Genomic DNA, 21,815 nt, shown 5'->3' with positions numbered 1-21,815 from the left:
TATGTGGCCAGCATGACTAGGCACAGCGAAACACCAAAACCAGAGCAGCACACGGAAACGCCATTTACCTTCCCGCCAGAGCAGTACCTATTTATCTACTTGCACTTTGATGTGCTTTTGAACTCCTAGGTTGGCAGGAGCTGTGACTGAGCAACAGGAGCTCACCCTGTCATGGAGATTTGAACCACTGTTCTTCTGATCTGCAAACCCAAGAGGCTCAGTGGTTTAGACCGCAGCGCCACCCGCGTCCTTTTATTGTTATCTTAAGCTATATCAGGATTTGATTTAGCACATCATCCAAAGCAGGACTAGTGGTTAGCCTCTCTCCTCATCAGCCATGAGCTACAACCAAGAATAAACCTTCACTGCAGCTACTTGTGAGTGAAGACAAGTAAAGCAGCTATAAGCTTCTCTTCAAGAGCCCAGCATTTGTACATACATAAGACTGTGGTCTGTGCACAGTGTACATTAAGGTTAGAAACATACAACCAAGATTAAACAGTTGAAACTTCTGTAATCTCAACTAGGAAGGAGTTGCAAAGCATTGAGCCCAGAATACTGAATGCATGTCTGCTGGTCAGTATCAACTATGTGTCTGAGTCATGTGGAACCACTACCAGTGACTCAGTCAAAGACCTCATTGATCAAACAGGGATACAGTATTAGGAATCAAGCTGTTAAACACCCAAGTTGTGACAGGCATAGGGAATTAATACAAAAAGCTTCAATCATCTTCCTAGAGTTAAGTGTTGCTGTAATTCAGTATCAAAACTGAAGCAACTATCAAGATCAGTTTTGATACTGAAACTTGTTCTCAAGATAACATTTTGTAAATATGTACATGATAGCAAGAGGCAACTGTCCTCTGAGTATAGGGCTGCCATATGTCTGGAAATTACCGAGATTTCAAAGGCGGAATTGACATCTGGGGGGGGGGGGGATTCCAAAAGGCGGCACTTTGTCCTGGATCTTAGACAAATCAATTGAAAAATCACTTTTTTTGGCTCAACAATTTTGGTGGCATTCTGGATTTTACTTTTTGAAATATGGCAACCCTAAGAAAGTATGGCAAGGATTGTGGTAGAACTCCAGTGTTACATCTCCAGCAGTGGCATCGTTCATTTTCCAGATATTGAGAGCAGCAGCATCATCCAGTTTTAAAATAATAGTATTTTATTTTAACATAATGGTGTATGAGCTATAAAGAATTAAAAGCTAACCCCTGCTTTGATGAAGATTTGTTATTAGATTTTTTTCTCTATTTCCTTCTCTTACCTTCTATATCTCACAAAAGCTCTTCCAAAGTATTAAATATTTGTTACCAGAAGTGGATTTAAACCAGTGTTTAAATGTTTATGCCAATAAAGCTCAATAACAACAACTGATGTTGTACTTCCTGTTGTCGTGTTTTTGTTTTTCCAGAGGCAGCAAGCATTATAGTAATGAATGCAAGAATAGGTAATGAATCCTCTGTTTCTGAATTTCTACTCCTGGAGTTCTCAGCAATCCGAGAAATGCAGATTCTACACTTCTTCCTCTTCTTAGTATTGTACCTGGCAACTGTATTCGGGAATCTTCTCATTATCTCTGCAGTAGCCTTTGACCATCACCTTCACACTCCCATGTACTTCTTTCTGATGAACTTGGCCATACAGGACCTAGTTGCTGTTTCAGTCACTATTCCCAAATCCATAGCCAATTCTCTCATGAACACCAGGCATATTTCTTATACTGGATGTGTTGCTCAGGTCCTCTCATTCGTTTTCTTTTTATCATCTGATACCGCCTTGCTTACAGTCATGGCATATGATCGCTATGTTGCCATTTGTAATCCATTCCAATATGAAATGGTGATAAACAGGGCAGCATGTATACAAATGGTAGCTGGTGTGTGGGTCACTGGATTCCTTAATGCAGTCATGCACACTAGTGCAACATTTGCTACACCTTTCTGTTCAAACATTGTCAATCAGTTCTTCTGTGAGATCCCACATTTACTTACACTTGCCTGCTCAAACGTATACCTAACAGAAATTGGAGTTTTGGTGATGAGTGTAATCATGGTGACTGGCTGTTTTGTCTTCATTGTTGTCACTTATGTGCACATCTTCACTGTTGTCCTGAAAATTCCTTCTGTTCAGGGAAGGAAAAAAGCCTTCTCCACTTGCATACCCCACCTTGTTGTCTTCTTCGTATTTTGTTTCACAGGATGTTTTGCTTACCTTAGGCCTCCATCTAAAACTCCATCTGATCTGGACTTTGCATTAACTTTGATGTATACTTTTGTTCCACCCATGTTCAATCCAATAATCTACAGTATGAGAAATACAGAGATTAAAAATGCTGTATCAAAATTACTGGGTTTCAGGCAAGCTTCTGTTAATATCTCTTTCTGGCTTATTCTGAAAAGTTGAAATCTCTCTAAGTATTGTTCTAGATCTGTGGTACCAATGCTTAGGTTCAGTAAATATTAGGATTTACAACCTGAAAATGGCCAGTTCCTAGTGTATTAGGACTAGGAAGAAGTATAGTGGACTCTCTGGTAAGCCTCCATATTAAACACATGTAAAGCTGGTTAAGTGGGTACACTTCATGGATTATGTAGTAGACTAATTTTTGTGTGAGGTGAACATCTGCAGGGCATTATTCTTTAGCAGTTCAAAGCATCAAAGGGCAAAGTGTGAATAAGTGTGAAATGCTAGACACTTTTGAGGTAATAAACTCTAGAATGCCAAAGGAGAGGCCTTCTCCTGTGTTACAAAATGAGACCAGAACTTAGGTGAACTGTAAGGAAGAAGTGGGAAAGGACAACATCTTGAATGTGCCTTACAAGATAGGCTACAGAAGACAAGATTTCTGGTGATGCTGCCATAGATTAAGTTTGTATGTTATGGGGTGCTGCTGCTGTGTGCCACTCCATTGAAGGCTAAAGGGTTTTATATATGTATAAAATAAAACATATATCATAAAGACATTAGAGACTCAATTGTGCCTCATTTTCTGCAAAGGAACACAGACTCTGGGTGAGTGTCTAGAACCCTCTGGAGTATTGTTACTGCTCAGCCAGAGATTGGGGGTGGCACACAACCACTGTAACACTATAATCATAGGGAACTACTGATATGTTGTGCCCAGTTACAACTTCCAGATAAATTTAGATATGCGGATTCAAAATATATCCTGTGTTACATGAGCATCTTGCATTCCTCCAGCTTAGATGTACCATTCACAATTTTGTTTGTCTGATTGCATGGTATGCCTAGGTGTGCCGTTAGATTTAGTGGATTTGTCAGGAAAGGCCACTAACCTCAACCACATGCCATTCATTTATATGAATGATATCACACTTAGATTTTAAACCTTTTAATGCATTAAATGCATTTGAAGCAGTGGTTGAGAAGAACTTAGTGATCATGTTGGCTTCTTCTTTTTTAATTATTCTCCTGTAACTATACAGAGCTATTATCAGAAGTAAAGGGCCAGAAAATTACGGTAATATTTATTTAGGAACCTCAATTGATTATTTGTGTCAGACTCCTGGGACCAAGTCTCAAGAAATGCTACTGTTGTTTTGTGTTGAGCTCCTGAGTTCAAGCTTCTAAGAACACAATTGTTTATGTTGGGGTTCTGAGACCATACTCCCAGGAATATAAATATTATAAGAATAATTTCCCACTACATAGTAAAAGCATCATTCTGCAAGAGTACACAAATATTTCCACCGTCTCAGAAAGAAAAAGAGAGGGTGAACTTAAAAGAAGAAGAAGAAAGGAACAGGTTTTATGAATGGTTGGAAGAATACAAAGGACCCTGAAGTGATAAAGAAATTTCATCTGGAAATTTACTTTCTGTTAAGAAAAAGAGTAAGTTATTTACATATTTTTAATTTTAGTAATCACCTGAGTAGTTGTTTTAAAAGCTGAATGAAGAAAATACTGCTATAGTGTATTGTGTAGAATAGGACATTCTGCTTGGTAGATGGTGCCTCATAAAGCTTATATAGACTGCACTTAGCTTACAAAATGGCCTATGGTTTGTATGACACACTAAGCCAAACCTTAGCATAGTGATGTTGTGAGGAAAATACCCACCCAGCGCTCCCTGAGTCCCTTTATTCAACAACATTGAGGAATGAGGCCACACAAACCCCAGGATTGATCAATCAAACAGACCGTTGTTACAGGGAAATTGGATGGGAGAGGCTGAGACACACACACACCTGAGGCTTGCCTCACCATGAGGCAAGGACAAAGTGTCTTTGCTGCACATTACCAAAACATCATTTATTTGGGTTCAAAGCTCCATTCACAAGGTGCCTGTCTGGTCAGAGGCTCCAGATCCATGACAGCAGCCCTTAATATTGAGAAAATGAATAACAGCAACATATCTGCAAAGGCATTGCATCTGCCAGGGAAGTTCAGCTCAGTTTGCAGAAGGGGCCCACGACTTAGTGCTGAGCCCCACACCTCCAACAAAGGAAAACAGGGGAAGTCTCAGTACCAAATGTAGCAATTCACAGATAAATGGCTCAATCGGAAAACTTTACAAATTCATAAGAAATCACTTGTTGTATCAATCTTCTCAGTTCCAATGGCATTTAGGACCCAGGGAAGTGAGGTATAAGGGGAGCGGTTAGTGAGCCCACCATAATCCCCAATATGTACAGTCAAGTCTGCAAGGCCTTCCTAAGGAGACATGACAGGTGATATCCTTCCCCAAGAGTGTGAGACAGATAACCATCTAAATCACAATGCCTACCCACCTCATAGTGGGATGAAGCCCAGACAAGACAAAGGGGTGTATTTGTCTTTATTCAGGGACCAAGGAACTGTAAATACTTCCATTTGTACTGTGATGAACTAAGTGTGAAAGACTATATTTGATTAACAGGGGCATGCCTGGATCTCAGGTTCTACCTGAGACCACACCTTTTCTGTGACGAAATGTTAGAAACTTCAGAATCTAGACCAGAATGGAAAAATCCAGGCAGCAATATTTTTTAAAACACAAGTTTTATTGACTTTGGTTTAATTTGTCAGACAAATAAAGCAAAGGGGTGCATTCAGGAAAAATGAGAGAATGCCCCCGAACACCAGGGGCAGACAGTTTTTATCCCCTTAGGCAAAGCAAAGTTCAGCCCTTGACCCACCCCTTACATATTCCTCTTTATACATATTCATTAAAAGCTCTACCAATTAAAGAATTGATGGTGGCCCTTCGGTTCCAGGTTGCATTATTCACTAGGTGGCACTGCGAGCTTATAATCCTCTTGACCTATTGGCAATTCCCGTAAATGCTCCTTGACCCCCGCCTCTTTCTGTGGTTTTTAACAAGTTCAGGCCTCAGTCTTCTTTTAGAACTTTGTGGTGGGCTAAACATCCTGAGCAAACGGACAGTTTCTCAGAATGAGCTCAACCACTAGCAAAATCCCCTGGCCGCATCCTCTTGCAAAGAGCAGGGGCAAGCAGGGGAGAGAGAGATGTCTTTTTAGCTTTTAGTTTGCTTTCTAAGATGGCTTTCAGCTTATAAAATGGCTCCAGCCTGGCTCTCCAAAGTGGACCTCTGGTCTCCACTCCTTCATTCCCCCTTTCCATCACGAAAATGCCGACCGTTACGGTCTCCATTTTCGTTTTGATGGATCTATAGGTCACTCGTGGCATCTGTTGGGGCCAAGGTGCATACCAGACATTCTGACTTATTGGCAGAATGGGCTACCATCTCAGCCATTTGTAACTACCTATTGTAGGGGTTGTGGGCGCCCCACTCAGTCATTAGACGGAAAAAATTGGCATGGGAGGCCAGGGGACCCTTTCCCGCTTTGGCCAATACACAGGTAGGTTCTCCAATTCTCCAACCAGATACGATATTGTTCATGCCAGCAAGAATACAGGAACATCCAAAGAAATAGGGCAATACATACCACTCCTACCCACCAACCTCAATATTTCCATAGTTCCTCCCACCAATACTCGGGGCCATTCCTAATATTCTTTTACCGCTGAAGGGCCCACTGATATTCGTATTCAATAAACGCTTGGGCCTCAGGGGTGATTCTCCACCTTATTTCGGAAGCTCCTACCACTTGGATCAACTTCCCAACTATTCCCGGTGGGTGGAGACCCCTGTGGTCTCCTGGGAGAGTACTATATCCAAAAGGGGCTTCTTCTTCCACGTAAATGATGTTGCACCCACAAGAATATATCCACCCCTGCAACGGCCTGACACATGGGGTGACTATATCAAGGGGTTCTGGTCCCAATACCAAAAGTCCTAGTGGTGCCTCTAAATTTGCTGGAGAGCAAGTCTCTACGTTGGGGATGCTGCCCTCGGGCACCCCTCCCATCCAATTCTTCTGGAACTAGGTGCCCTGTCTGTCTACTGGGTGGCAACTCTTATGCAGCCACAAGAATACCCTGCCACATTCAAGGGTATTAGGTATGGAGTTACCAGGCTCAGTAGTTCAGGCAGTATTCTGGGATTTTGGGAGACTCGAGCCACCACGATAGTCACAGGTGGGACTGCAGAATTTACAGGCACCTGTTCAGCAATTTTAATGTGCACCTGATTCAGACACCCTCCCATGCAACACCCGGAGTAAGATTTGGGCCTGGTTTATCAAATGGGGTTGATACAATGCTCTACCCTGCAACCAGCAGGCTATTCTATAGAGTTGGTATGGCTCGGTAGGCTCAGGGCAATAAGACATAGAGCAAGTCAATAAAGAAAATAAGAGAGAAAAGAGAGAGTCTTTGTGACTGTCCTTGTGATGAGTAGTCACAGGATCTCGTTGCCCGTGGCCCAACGCTTTTCCTTGGTAGCGTCAGACACAAGGTGATGATCAGCTTCAGAGGGTCAGCAGGATTTCAGACGCGTGTGATGTACCCAGGGGATCACCTCGGCTACTTTCACTGCAGTAGGGGATGAGGGGGTCGCCAGACGTTGTCACCCAGAGGAACTGGTGAACCGGCTCAGCGAGACTGCCGCGGGACTGCACGATGTACGCTCGAGGGAATACCTGGAAAGGAAGCAAACACACACACGACAAACAAAGGGATTGTACTTGTCCTTGAGTGATGTGATTTTTTTCATCTGCCCCAAACTGGCGGGGATGTCTTGGACGAAAGGGGGTGGCCTGCCATACAAAAGTTCAAAGGGTGATAGTCTCAGTCTCTTGGTTGGCGCACAGGACACAGTTTTGGGATGTAGCAGCAGTTAGTTATAGCAGCAGTTAGTCGAGATAGGTTGGTGATGTAAAGTATTCTCCCAAGGTGTGCTTTAGCAGTTGGGCTTCCCAAATGGGTGGATTCGTGGCAATTCTTCACAATCACGCTGGCCAGATGCTGGGGCACCAAAAACACGGCTGTCTGGTCCTTCCTGGAGCGTTGCTCCTTCTTGACATGCCCACTGATGTTCATCAAGGGTGTAACGCTGTTCCACATCATCTGGAGTGAGTTCTGGGATTATTCTTTTGGCATAGCAGGCATTTCCTGGAAATCTGGGCTGCCAGTTGATAAAGGTTGGCTATATAGACATACTTTTCCAGCTGCTTGGTTGTGGCATCTGGCCCCATGTGGGTGGACTCATAGTATCTGGTTTGTCAGCAGTACTTAAGATCACTTCTGGGACCACTGCTCCAATAACTGAGGCGGGGGCCGGTTCCCGGGCTGCTTCCTTGGCCACTCTGTCTGCCAATCGATTTCCTCTGGCCACTTCTCCTGGTCCAGTTTTATGTCCATAACCTCAATGCAATCGTGCGTCTGCTCCTCACCTTCTCCTACCGGCAACAGGGTAGCTGGGTTGAGGGCGGTGGTGCCCACTGGTGGAGGTCTCAGAGCTGCCTCACAAGCTGCATTATCTACTTTCCAGTTGCCTCTAGTGACCATGTCCCGACCTCTGCTATGGCCTTTGCAGTGCATCACATCAATCTCTTTGGGGGCCCATACAGCTTCTAGTAACGTCTCAACTTCTGGACCGTATTTCAGAGCTTTCCCGTGGGCTCCATTCAAGCCCCGCTCTTTCCATAGGGCGCCATGCGCATGCAGGGTTAAGAAGGCATATTTAGAATCAGTATAGATGTTAGCCTTGCATCCAGCTGCCAATTGCATGGCAATGCCTTTCGCTGTTGGACTTTACCTCAAAGGACAAATAACTCTTGGAGACTTTGGCCTCCTCAGAACTCTTGGAATGCTTGCCTGGCCTGCACCCCCACTTTTGGGTGCTCTATTGCCTGAGGAACAGCTTGCAACTGCCTTTTCAGCCTTTCTCCAACACACAGTCCATCACACAGATGCGTTGAACCGTAGAAACAACTTCCCAAAGCAGCCTCAGCCCCCTCTGGGCTTGGTACTCAGCCCCCTCTGGGCTTGGTACTCTTTCTGGGCATCCTCTAGGCCCCTCTGGGCTTTCTGGGCGTCCCACAGACCCTTCTGGGCTTCCAGATCCCTCTGGTCTGGCTTCTACTGCGGCCTGACATGCCGTCTTCAGTCCCTGCCACGCAACCCAGGGCTGCTCTAGAGCATCAACCACGTCTGCTTCACAAGCCTCCACTGCGCCTGTAAACTTCTTAATGGGCTGGGCAAAGCCTGTTTCAGCCTGTGTACTTTCCCATAGCTGCTTTTCTGCCAGTCAGTAATACATGCATTTTGACCAGGCTTCCCAATTGGCTCCATGTAGCCTTTTACAGGGGTAATTCTTATGGCCTTGCTGTTGCTGAGCAGGCATCTTCCTCCCCCTTGGCTGCGGGTCTCTGAATGGCTACGGCGGACCCCTCGGATCCCTGGGCTGTGAGCCATTGCCGTGCCTAACACTGCTGCCTTTTCTTTCCTCCACTGCTTTTTCTCCCTCTTCTCAGCCTCTCCTCTTTGTTCAAACACCTTCTGGGCGATGGCCATGATCTGAGATCTGGACATGCCCTGGAACCCAGGCTGTTTTTGGATTTTGGTTCTAATGTCCTTTGCACATTGTCCTATGATAGGTACTTAGAGCATTGCGATTGTCCACATTATTTGGGTCCCACTGTGGGTTGGTTAAGGGATATCGTTGAGGCCACTCTGCCTCCTGAACCTGCTGTTCTTTTAGGTGTTCTAGAGCCTGTGTATTAATTCTCCTCCTTTCCTCTGAAGTAAAGAGAGTGTTCAGCAATTGCTGACAGTCTGTCCAGGTAGGCTCATGTGCTGCAAATATAGAGGACAGCAAGTCCACAATTGCCTGGGGCTTCTCAGCAAACGCAGGGGTGTGGGTCTGGTCTTCCAATTCATCAAATCAATGGTGGTGAAGGGGACATATTGAAAGGTGAATGTCCTAGGCTGCGGTGGCGGGGCAGGTGGGGCAGGGACATTTTGAGCACCGTCTTGCCCTGCCGGAGGTGCAGGGGGTGGAGGTGGTGGATTGTCAAAAACCACGCGAAGGGGGGTCAGGACTGCTGTCCCTGCCTCTACACTGGACGTGGGCTGATTGGATCTGCACTGTTTTAGGTACTTTCCAAAGGCTTTTTCTCGACCCCTGTGATAAGCGTCTGCAGCATCTCGATACATAGTGGTCGAACTTCTGTATTTGTTCATCCTTTTCCTCAATTCTTTAAGACTGGGGTATAATTCATCCAGGACCTGGTCACTGGGCTCTGCCTTGTGTACTTCTGGGCTGGCTGGCAGCCCCCCCTTTCCTGCTTCGGCTCCTGGGGCCGCATATCGGGGCAGCGGTGGAGCTTTGAGGATATGGGGCTGTCCCTGTCCTCCCAAGGGGGGCCACCACGGCACTTGGATCATATGGGGGTGGGGCCAGGACTTTTGCCTCGGATCCCTGGTAAATGGGCTTCTTGAGGCGTTTTCCTGCCTGTGCTCCTTAATTTTGCATTGATCAGTCTTATATTTCTTCAGCCAGGGGGTTGGGGGGGTTCTCTATTATCACGTGAACCTCTAGAACTTCATTCATGTTCACAAACTCATCCAAGTTAAATGGAGAAAGCTCTTCTTCCTCTTTTGGTTCTGTGCAGTTTTTTTGTTTGTTTGTTTTTTAACTTCTAATATTTCTTCCAACAGACACCTGCCACATGGCTGCTCACACCCTGTGTCAGCTTCAGGTGTCCGGCTTGTTTCTTCATGCCTTCCTTCATCTTTTTCTGTGGCAACTAACTTGTCAACTGTGGTGGCCACAAAGATGCAGGTCCTCTCTTGAGGCTCCTCTGCCTGAGCCTCAAACTAGGGGTCTATTGCAGTGTTCTCTGAGACACACCTAAACACTGAGCCATCCAGCTGGTGCCTGGTTAAGGACACCAATTAAATTGCCCTCCCTGTCTCAACTGTAGTTACTATAGGGATCAAAACTATTGGAGGTCTGCAAGGCTCATGTGCTTCCCAGTTCAGTAATGGGCTTTGGAGAAACTAGGAGGCTTGCCTTACTACCAAAGCCACAGCTCAGCAGAGAATTCTCCAGCTCTGCCTGGCTGAACTCTTGCCTTCATTGAGGTCCAGAGATCTGAAACCTTTGTATACACTCTAGTTCTGTATACTAACTTGGATAACCTAAGGGATCTCTGGAGCGATCCCCTCCATCGCTCCCAAAGCTGAATCTGAGTCTGAAACTCTTCCCTAAATAGATACTCAGCCTCAAAGATACCCCTTGTTGCCCTGTCCCAGTTAGGGCCCCTATGTTACTTCCCAGTTCACACAGAGTGCGCAAGCATTCTGGCGTCATCACAACGCCATAGTCTCCGCTGAATCCTTTCTTGAAATTGTTCAGCATACACTGTAGGGGAGTTACCGGACCTTTTGAGCCACCCATCCCATATTTAATATGGCCCTTGTGCAGCGTCCCCAAACACCAAACACACAGACACGCAGTTCCCAACTTTCCTCGCCCAGTCGAGCTCGCGCTGCTGGGAAACGAAGTACTTATTGGTTCTACCCCAGGGGAATACCCTGGGGTTGCGCACACACACGCACCAAGTGCCTCTTTCACTGGACGCTGTACCACACACTAGCCTCCCGGTCCCCCCCTTTTTCCTTTCTGCCTTCCTTTAAATCCTTAAGCGTGGGTGGGTATTAGGGGCCAATCCTTCCCTTACTGCCACCAAGCACGCTTGGACATGTGATCAAGATGTCCCTTCTCCTTAAAAAAGGAGGTTTCCTATGTCCTCAGGGCCCTTTGCCATGTACTCACCCCAGCCGGCTGGTTCCTCCTGCCCTGTCAACCTCGGTCCTTCAATCCGTTGTCTCCTCTCACAGGATCCAGCAGAAGGGTCAAATTAGCTTCGCCCTCCTCCGAAGAAAAACCTCGGTGGCGCCAGGAAAGCGGCCTATTGGCTCTTCCCCTGCGTCCTGCCTAGAAAAGGACAAGGGAGCTGCCTTCTGGTCTTTTTGAGCACTTAAGGTCCTTGATCCGAGTCACGGCACCAGAAATGTTAGAAACTTCAGAATCTAGACCAGAATGGAAAAATCCAGGCAGCAATATTTTTTAAAACACAAGTTTTATTGACTTTGGTTTAATTTGTCAGACAAATAAAGCAAAGGGGTGCATTCAGGAAAAATGAGAGAATGCCCCCGAACACCAGGGGCAGACAGTTTTTATCCCCTTAGGCAAAGCAAAGTTCAGCCCTTGACCCACCCCTTACATATTCCTCTTTATACATATTCATTAAAAGCTCTACCAATTAAAGAATTGATGGTGGCCCTTCGGTTCCAGGTTGCATTATTCACTAGGTGGCACTGCGAGCTTATAATCCTCTTGACCTATTGGCAATTCCCGTAAATGCTCCTTGACCCCCGCCTCTTTCTGTGGTTTTTAACAAGTTCAGGCCTCAGTCTTCTTTTAGAACTTTGTGGTGGGCTAAACATCCTGAGCAAACGGACAGTTTCTCAGAATGAGCTCAACCACTAGCAAAATCCCCTGGCCGCATCCTCTTGCAAAGAGCAGGGGCAAGCAGGGGAGAGAGAGATGTCTTTTTAGCTTTTAGTTTGCTTTCTAAGATGGCTTTCAGCTTATAAAATGGCTCCAGCCTGGCTCTCCAAAGTGGACCTCTGGTCTCCACTCCTTCAATATCTATGCTGTCTTGATGATGCTTCTGGAAATGTACTATGGGAAACTTTAAAAAACTGATGTAATCATTGTTTGGTGCTTCTGGCTGCTTTGTCTTTGTGGTAGTGGGAAGTTTTGCTGCAACAATAAATATTAGGCCTGCTGGCTGCTGTTTTGCTTCTATCTCTTGGCTGAAGTCTCTTGCTTGTGACCCCTGACCTGAACCTATGGGAGTCAAGGTTAGGTGATTGTGGACTCCCTGTTACACTATTCAACAGAACAAAAGGGTTATTAGTCCTGCAAACAGGAATGCAGATGTGGGGAATTTCTCATCAATCCACAAATCTCTTCTTCAAGGTCAGAGAGATAGATAAAAGACAACTCATCTAACTACAAGCCCTTTACTCCCCTTTCTAAGCATTGGAGCTTATCTATTTCCTGCTGATTTGGTAGGCAGATCACAAACCAATTACTTTTTTATTGTGTCTTAAGCATGGATTCCCTGCATGATCACCTCAAAACTGAGTCTCTGCTTTTTGCTTATAACAGTGAGAATGCACAAATGTGCAGCAATATTACTATAGTGTATTGTGCAGAATGTGAAATCCTGCTTGCTTTGTGGTCTCTCTTGAAAACTATATAGACTGCATGTAGAATACCCAATGAATGACCTGGTTTTCATGACACGCTAAGCCAAATCTTATCTTAGTGAGACTTCACAAATGTGCAACCTCCTGGAAAGAAGATTATAGTCGCTTTGCTCCTGTGTGGTTCTTTTTACTGCCATCTTAAGATACAGTTTTGTCATAGCACATCATTCAAACCAGGACTAATGATTAAGCTTTGTCCTCACTAACCACGAGCTGTAACCAGGAGCAAACCTTCATTTCAGCTCCTAGTGAGTGAGAAGAAAGCTTAAGCACTTTGTCTTAGCTTAGTACAGTGTGGCAGCAAAATGATCTGGGCATGAGTAAAGGAGCTGTGAGCATCTCTCCATGCACATTTGTACATTCATGTCACCATGCAGCAGCATTGCATGAGCAAGTGGGCAGCCCAGCCCTTGTTACTGACACTACCAGTGCAACCTGCCCCACACTGGAGTCAAGCAAAGGCACATGATGCTGCCTGCCTGTGTAGGGGGGGACAACAACAATAAAACAATGAACAGGGTGGTGATACAATGACTGCTGCAATCAATACTATCACAATATGCAGAGTGCAGATGCCTCTCACTGATACCTCCATATTTACAAAGCATATTTTGATCCTGTAATTCAGTATCAAAACTGAAGTAACTAACTCATAAACATAGGGCGATGACTAGCCACCGGAATGATACAGGGTCCAATTCAATGTTCGTGTTTTAATTTCCAATGACGACCACAACTTGGGCTGAGGATAGCCTGATTCCAAATATTCTAGTTTTATCAGTGGGGTCTTTGAAGGAATAGTTCATAGGGGTTCTACGTGGCTCAAACACATGGCTTACATTCAGCAGGAGGCATGTATTCAGTATTCTGGGCCCAATTCTTGCAGCAAGTTTTAACTGTTTTTATCTTTATTGTATATTTTTAAACTCAATGTACACTGTGCCCGGACAATGGTGTCAGGGGCATAGCATGGGTGTTGCCGGGTGTGTGTGTGTGAATCAGGCATCTCTGTGTCTCTCTACAAGTATTGGAAGAAGCGCATCTGGTTTTCACCCAAGTGGCGTTTTGGCTGGCCGGGCTCCCCTGGAGGAGAGAGCTTAACCACTAGTCTTGGTTTGAATGATGTGCTATGACAAAACTGGTTGAAATGGGCAGCACCATCTACTACAATAGTAGTTTATTTTAAGAGAATGATGTATTATCTATAGAGAGTCGATATTTGTTTTCAAAAGATCATTTAATCTAATGTTTGCGTGGACAGGCGGAGTCCCCAGATCCCGAGTGGTCCCCCCCGTCATGTGGAATAACGACTCTAGACAACGTGCTATGGGATTAAATTGGCCACAACTTTATTAAATTTCAAATGTGGGTAGACCTTGGCTCAGGCATTGGGCGTTCTCCCTCCCTAGTCCCTAGCCGGGGACCTAGGGAGCATCAGGGTTATCCAGTGTGTGTGTGGGGGGGATGGGCCGGCTCTGGAGAACATATGTTCAAGCAGAGATAGCCGCCCCCGTTACGCCGCCGCAGGGGAGAGCAATGACGACCTTTCGGCGTACGGCCAAAGCCTCCCTTCAAAAACCCCTTTAACGGGGAACCCTGGTATCGCCGCCGCAAAGAGGAAGATGGACAAAAGGATTCCGCCCAAGGCCTGATACCGCCAAAGTTGTGACGTTTTGCTACGGGAAAGGCGAAACCTGCCAATGCAGGGAAATTCCTTTCCGGCCCTTTAACAGCGACCTTATCGTAGCAGCGCCCGCATACCTGTGGAGACAGGTTAACCTGCAAAACCTATGAAGAAAAGTTAACCTGCAAAAGAAGACATTAACTGAGGGTGGGTAGGGTGGGAGAAGCTCTGGAGCCAAGTGAGGATTACCAATTAAGATCCACCCTCTATTGTGTGGGCAGGTAATCCCTCCCCCTACCTGGCCTGGTTTCCCTGGCAACGCTTCCCCCAGGTGGGATTGGACAACTCACTGGGGTAGGCGGGGACCTCCAGGTATCCCACCTGAGGGAAGGCAAAGCCTATGCTGATGGGGCCACTCCAGATCCAGGGCTGCACGCGTCCCCGCAAAGGGCGCCCCCCCGTTTTAAGTGGGGAGCGGTCATTATCTCTTTTTTTCAGATTCAGCAAGCATTTTAGTCATGAATGCCAAAAAAGACAACAAATCTTCTGTCTCTGACTTCCTACTCCTTGAGTTCTCATCAATACGGGAACTGCAGATTCTACACTTCTCTCTGTTCCTGGTATTGTACCTGGCAATTGTATTAGGGAATCTTCTCATAATATCTGCAGTCACCTTTGACCAGAAACTTCACGCTCCCATGTATTTCTTTCTGATGAACTTGGCCATCCAGGACCTAGGTACTGTTTCAGTCACTATTCCTAATTCCATGGCCAATTCTCTCATGAATAACAGACACATTTCTTCTGCGGGATGTGCTGCTCAAGTCCTCTCACTTCTATTCTTTCTATCATCTGATATTGCTCGCCTTACAGTCATGGCATATGATCGATATGTCGCCATTTGCAATCCATTACAATATGAAATGGTGATGAATAGGGCATTCTGCACTCAAATGATTGCTGGTGTGTGGGTCGCTGGCCTTCTCTATGCAGTCATGCACACTAGTGCAACTTTTGCAACTCCATTCTGCTCAAATATTGTCAACCAGTTTTTCTGTGAGGTTCCACAGTTACTTACAATTGCATGTTCTAATTTATACCTAATAGAAATTGGAGTTTTGGTGGTGAGTATAATCCTGCTGGCTGGCTGCTTTGCCTTCATTGTTATCACTTATATACACATCTTCATGGCCGTTCTGAAAATTCCTTCTATTCAGGGAAGGAAAAAGGCCTTCTCCACTTGCATTCCCCACCTTGTGGTCTTCTCCATATTTTGTTTCACAGGAAGTTTTGCTTATTTCAGGCCTCCTTCTAAAACCCCTTCATTTCTGGACATTGCCTTAACTGTGATGTATACCATTGTACCACCCATGTTCAATCCAATAATCTACAGCATGCGAAATAAGGAGATTAAAAATTCTTTATCAAAGCTGTTGGGTTTGAAGCCCTCTTCTATGAATATCTTTTCCAGGCTTATTCTGAAAACAGGAAATCTCTCTCTGTGAGTAGAATCATAGGGAGCTCTTAAAACACACTGTCCTTGTTAGACATGTAGATTCAAAATTCCCCCTGTGTCACAATATCTTCTTGAATTTCCCTAGCTCAGTTGTACTGTTTACACTTCACTTCTCTGATCACGTAGCCTGTTGAATTGATCTTACATTGATATATTTACTGTGCAGATTGTTCAACTGAACTGTGGGAAATAATTTCCAAGGCAGCCTACAACTGGCTGAATACCCACTCAACCCAGCAGACCTTAATCCCCTACCAGATGGATGGGAATAGGACATATCTCCCTCATCCTCTGTTGACCCAGAACATGGAAATGGCAATTTGAACTGAGTATTCTTTCTGACAGTGAGCATAGAAGCAAGCTTCTTGAAGCTACTGGTCCTCTGGCTAGTGATTGGCGTTAGGCTTGTCTTCCTCTTGCTGTGATGTCCTTTCACTGAGTTGGGACAGTGTTTTTCATTAAAGAGGAGAACAAATATTGTTTTGACATATTGAGGGCTTGGACTGTGGAATCAAATGGAGTCATATTAAGTCTCTGCTACTAGTCAGAGCACTAAGGACCATTGGAACTCTAAATGTCCTCCCTCTAAGGATGTGCAGCATGGCAAAGGTTAGTTCAAACTGCTTCTGTACATCAACCTCTGATGCTTTCATTCCTCTTCTTTCCATAACCTCTTTTATATCTTGTATATTTTTTAATTTTGTTTTGTTTTCATTGTCTTAAATAACTTATTTGGAATTAGGCTTAGGATTTATCCCCGCTTCCACTTGTCCTGTGCCCAAAAACTACAGGTCTGAGAGGTTGGCAATCTGACTTGGTCAAGGTGCCCATCTGTACTTACTGCAGGGGACGCATTGGAAAGCAAAGACTCTTACAAAATTGTATAGTCAATCAACCAACTTCAAGGGAACAACAACTCTATGAACAATAGTTAGCATTTGAGGGTGCTTTTTTGTTTTTAGTGCAGGCAAAGAACATCTCAAAATGGAAATGATACTGGTTTATTTATAACATTCTGATTGGTATGGATAGATGAGGTCAAAATAAAACTTTTCTGCCACAAAAGTTGAACTTGGCTGCATTGAATTTCATTTGACAGACAAGGGAACTGCTACTGTATACAGTGGTACCTCAGGTTACATATGCTTCAGGTTACATACACTTCAGGTTACAAACTCCACTAACCCAGAAATAGTGCTTCAGGTTAAGAACTTTGCTTCAGGATGAGAACAGAAATCGTGCTTTGGCGGCGCGGCAGCAGCGGGAGGCCCCATTAGCTAAAGTGGTGCTTCAGGTTAAGAACAGTTTCAGGTTAAGAACGAACCTCCAGAACGAATTAAGTACTTAACCCGAGGTACCACTGTACAAGCATAATTAACATGAAGTAAAATTGAATTAATAACAGCTCAGTATGGCACTACTACTAATATTGTGATCTAATCAGTTCTTCTGATTTAGTAATCATTGCAGCTTACGAACAAATCTTTGCTTAAGAACAAAGCAACAATTTTATTGATTTAACATGTTTATAACTTGTAATTCTTCTAAGGATCTGCAAGCAGGGGTGCAACAAATGCTTTTAAATCACAATGCACAAAATATAAATTCAAACAAAAGAAGCACATCAAAACAAAAGAAGAACTGTTTGACAGTGGAATAGTCTCCCTCGGGAGGTTGCGGGCTCTCATTCCATGGACCTTTTTAATAATAATAATAATAATAATAATAATAATAATAATAATAATAATAATTTATTTATACTCCACCCATCTGGCTGAGTTTCCCCAGCCATTCTGGGCATCCAAAGCAGAGATTGGATGGCCATCTGTCATAGATGCTTTAGCTGTGTTTCCTGCATTGCAAAAACTTGGACTAGATGACTCTAAGGGTCCCTTCCGATGCTAAAATTCTATGATTCTATCATACAGCATCAAATAGCAGCAGGGTCAACATGACAGACCTTAGAAACAATCACAATGCACCCCACCCCTGCTCAAAGGCCTGAATGCTGAAGTGTGTTCTTACCTGCCTTTGAAAACACTGCAGTGTCAGGGCATGACATGCCTCAGAAGGAAGTCATCCTGAAATACAATGCTAAACATGCAGTGTAAGGCTACAATCCAATGCACACTTTCCTGGGACTAACTCCCAGCCAATGTAGTGATATCCATTTCTGAGTAAACAAACATAGGACTGGACAACACTTATGCAAGCCATCTAGGCAACCGAAAGTGTTTCCTAAAATGAAGAATGGTTTTTGCCTAAGAATTGGGGGAAAATATTGATAAGCAGCTTCCAGAATGCAATTTTGAGCTCCCTGTTTCTTATGCTATAGATGACCGGGTTCATTACTGGTGGCACCATGCAGTAAAGCATAGAAACCAAGAGGTCAAATGCTGATGGGGACCTGGAGGTTGGCTTTAGGTAGACAAACATGCCACTTACCATAAACAGGGAGATAACAATAAAATGAGGCAAGCAAGTTGAAAAGACTTTTTGCTTCCCTTGACTGGATGGGATTCTCAGTACAGCTCTGAAGATCTGAACATAAGAAAAAACAATTAGAAAAAAGTAAACAAAGCCAAAACAAGACCCCAGAATCAGAACCCGGACTTCATTGATATATGAGTCAAAGCAAGAGATCTTTAGCAGTTGTGGGATTTCACAGAAGAATTGATTGATGACATTAGAACAGAAGTCCACAGTGAATGTAGTTCCAGTGTGCATTGCTGAATAGAAAAGTCCACCAATCCAAACACTGGTTGCCATCTGAATGCAAGCTTTCTTGTTCATGACAGTCTCATAATGCAGTGGATTGCAGATGGCAACATAGCGATCATATGCCATGATGCCAAGCAGGAGGTAGTGGGAGATCATGAAGAAAACTAGAAAGAATACTTGGCAAACACACCCAGAGTAAGAGATGGCTTGGTTTTTCATCAAGGAATTTGCAATAGACTTGGGAACTGTAACAGATATGGAACCAAAGTCTTGTAATGACAGATTGGCCAGAAAAAAGTACATGGGTGTATGAAGCTGATGGCTATAGATGATGACTGTGATGATGAGAAGGTTTTCTATGAAGGCCACCAAATACATTATGACAAAAAAAATAATGTGGAATATCTGCAGCTCCTGAATTTCAGAGAATCCGAGCAGAAGGAATCCATTCACTCTTGACTGGTTCAACATTGTATTGTTCAGAGTTCTATTTGGTACCTGTGAAAAGAAAGATGCCACACGACTTCTTTTTTCATTTGATTGTATCTATTTGTGAAATAGAGTGGTGCTCTTTGGACAAAATATCTCTCCCTTTCTGGCAGTAGTGATGGAGATAAAAACTGTACTAATGAACTTTATTGATGTCTCATTTTTAATTGTACCCAGAAGGTTCAGTTCTCAGGAGTTAAGTGCAGCTCAGCAGCACTAGGTCAGACACATTTTGGGACTCATGTGCTCATTGTGACTGTGATTCAATGGCTGCTATTTAACTTGAAAACATTGTTTTGATGATGACTCTGTTTATATGATTGAATGTTGACACCCCCACCCTTTGAATGGAGCTGAGGAGTAGGAAAGTTCTTTGGTAGGGTTTGTGGTTTGTGGGTGGTATTCCTAGTTGCGGGGGAGGGGGGACAAGATCAAGGACCAGTCTGTATTTTGGGCATGGTGACAGAACTGGATTCATCTAGCCTGTGGCACAGTGTGACTTAAGAGTTAGCCCTCCTGGACAACTGAGTAAACTGGGCCCATTCATTCATGTATATTCTTACTCAACCCAGTAGGCTTTATATGTGACAGACCCCTGAATGTATTTTTGAGCTGGATAAGGCCCTCAAATGAACCAGGCCTACTTGAGGCCATCTTATTCCAGATGGGCTTCAGGTCTCATTGGGGCCTAGTCCATTCACTATGTGGTAGGGACCAGTCAGCATCGGGATTCTTCCACCTATTAAGGAAGGCCTACCTCCTTTGGGGACTTTTGGTGAGATCAAGAGTGGGCTCTTGGATTTTCTGGGATTGCCCTGACTTTCATTAGCAAGGGATCTTTCATTTGGAAAGATTCCCAATGTTGCACCTTTTCAGTGTGGCTATGTGAATTCTCTCTCTCCCTCTCTCCCTCTCTCTCTCTCTCTCTCTCTCTCACACACACACACACACAGAATTTGCTGCTGCCTTTGCCAACCTGGTGCCCTCCAGATGGTTTGGCTTGCAACTCCCAACAACTCATCAGAATCTTAAGATCTCTAAATGTATTTTACACACCAGTTTACACTGTGTGTGTGTAGCACATTACTACAGAGTTCCAGATGCTAACCTATTAAATTGTGATGTATGTAGAGATTATTGTGGATGTGCCAAAGATGTTGATGTTATGGAAGCAGAGGAGCACTATGTGCAATGAGTTACCCTGTTTGCAAGTCCTGCTCATGAGTTCCCATAAACTATAAGCAGCTAAATAGAACTCCTCCAACTCACTTCCTTATTCAGCCTGACTTCCTCTCAGCAGTAGCCCCTCTCCCTCAGACCATGTGCTCTAGCAGAGCACACAGCTACATTCACAATCTAACTCTCCAAATCAAGCCTCCAAACAGCTCAAACAAGCAACCAGCCTTAATCCAAAAGCCACAACGTCTTCTTCCATTTAGCCAGGGCCATCTTTACCCAGGGGTGCGGGACACCTGGGCGCCGAATTCAGGGGGGTGCTAGGCGCCCGCCACTGAAGCCGCCTAAGCTCTTAACTATCTATGTGTTATGAAATAATAAATAATTTTGATCTAGTTAGAAAAACAAAATACATATATACCTAGGTATTACCGAAATGTATACCTACTGTTTCACTAAAGGACTTTCGACTTTGTGCGCTCATTTATCAAAGACGTGCCATGCCAGTGGCAGCCCTTGTCATTCACAATGGTGGCACTTGACTCAATGATGGTGCTTGTCATTCACAATAGAAGCGCCTGTCATTCTCAACGGCACCGTACACACAAAATTAACTCTTACATCAAAATATTATGTTATGTATTGTATTGAGCTGTGCTGCTATGCGGCAGCTGAGTCAGCAGCACCTTTGACATGACTGATGTTTCCCCTAAGTAGGTGCCTAAACAATACTTACAAGTTTAAGTGTGGTGGTGTTGTATACTTAAGTATAAATGTGTTGCAAATAAATAAGCAAATAAAAAGTTTGTTTATTTTTCCTCCCTTCTTTCGTAAACAAGAGATAAGGCGTAAGCATTGTGTCTGATATAAGCATAATAAAAGTTAATTTGGGGGCTAAACTAAATTTGGGGGCACTGGGCAGGTCCTTGCACCCTGGCTGCACATATGCTAAAGACTGCACTGCATTTAGCTTTGTAAGTATTGTTGGTTTAGTAATTCTCTTTATTTATGTATATCTTTCCATGGCAAGGCATAAAGTAAGGCATGCAAAGACTGCAGGATGTGCTTTTAATTAAAGTAGAGAGCAAGCTTTGTATCAGCATATCGAGGGCTGGGATGTTGGAACCAAATGGAAGTATATTATGACTTCTTCTACCAGCCAGAACAGCAAGGCACATTGGGAATCTAAACCCTCTGCTTCCAAGAATATGTATACTTTGTCTCTTCTTTTCTACACTTTCTCCATCACTGTTCATCAACTCTTTTTAGGAATCAATCCTTTTGATAATCTTTTCTCAGAGATCAATACTTGCTTAGTCATTTATCACCTGGTGATTGGTCAGTGTCATCATCTGGTTGCATGGTAGTGGGACCCACAGGTTTAGGCTCACCCCAGGCAGCAAAATGTCTTGGGCCATCCCTGGGAACTACCTGAAACTAATCATTGATATTTGGGATGCGGGTGGCACTGTGGTCTAAATCACCGAGTCTTTTGGGCTTGCTGATCATAAAGTCAGTAGTTTGAATCCGTGCGATGGACCGTGCAAACCCAGTGCTTTGTCACAGCTCCTGCCAACCTAGCAGTTTGAAAGCATACCAGCGCGAGTAGATAAATAGATACCACTGT

The 21,815-nt window shown here is 44.3% G+C and overlaps 2 protein-coding genes across 2 annotated transcripts; one reads left to right on the top strand and one right to left on the bottom strand.

Annotated features, from left to right (window-relative positions):
• Window positions 1–1,442: 1,442 nt before the first annotated feature.
• Window positions 1,443–15,791, top strand: LOC310830498 (olfactory receptor 14A16-like; the record flags this gene model as incomplete). The annotated part of the gene is made up of 2 exons (XM_083710278.1): window positions 1,443–1,827; window positions 15,160–15,791. 2 exons carry the CDS (start codon window positions 1,443–1,445, stop codon window positions 15,789–15,791), a joined length of 1,017 nt encoding a protein of 338 aa, XP_083566404.1.
• A 2,249-nt stretch (window positions 15,792–18,040) lies between these two features.
• On the bottom strand, window positions 18,041–18,994 carry LOC310830497 (olfactory receptor 14A16-like; the record flags this gene model as incomplete). Its single annotated transcript, XM_083710277.1, has 1 exon — window positions 18,041–18,994. The coding sequence occupies one exon, from the start codon at window positions 18,992–18,994 to the stop codon at window positions 18,041–18,043; it is 954 nt and encodes a 317-aa protein (XP_083566403.1).
• Between the last annotated feature and the right edge of the window lie 2,821 nt (window positions 18,995–21,815).

This window comes from Podarcis gaigeae (assembly GCF_964106915.1).
Source record: "Podarcis gaigeae genome assembly, chromosome: 13".
Taxonomy (NCBI): Eukaryota; Metazoa; Chordata; class Lepidosauria; order Squamata; family Lacertidae; genus Podarcis; species Podarcis gaigeae.
This window is presented reverse-complemented; position numbering and strand designations above follow the sequence as displayed.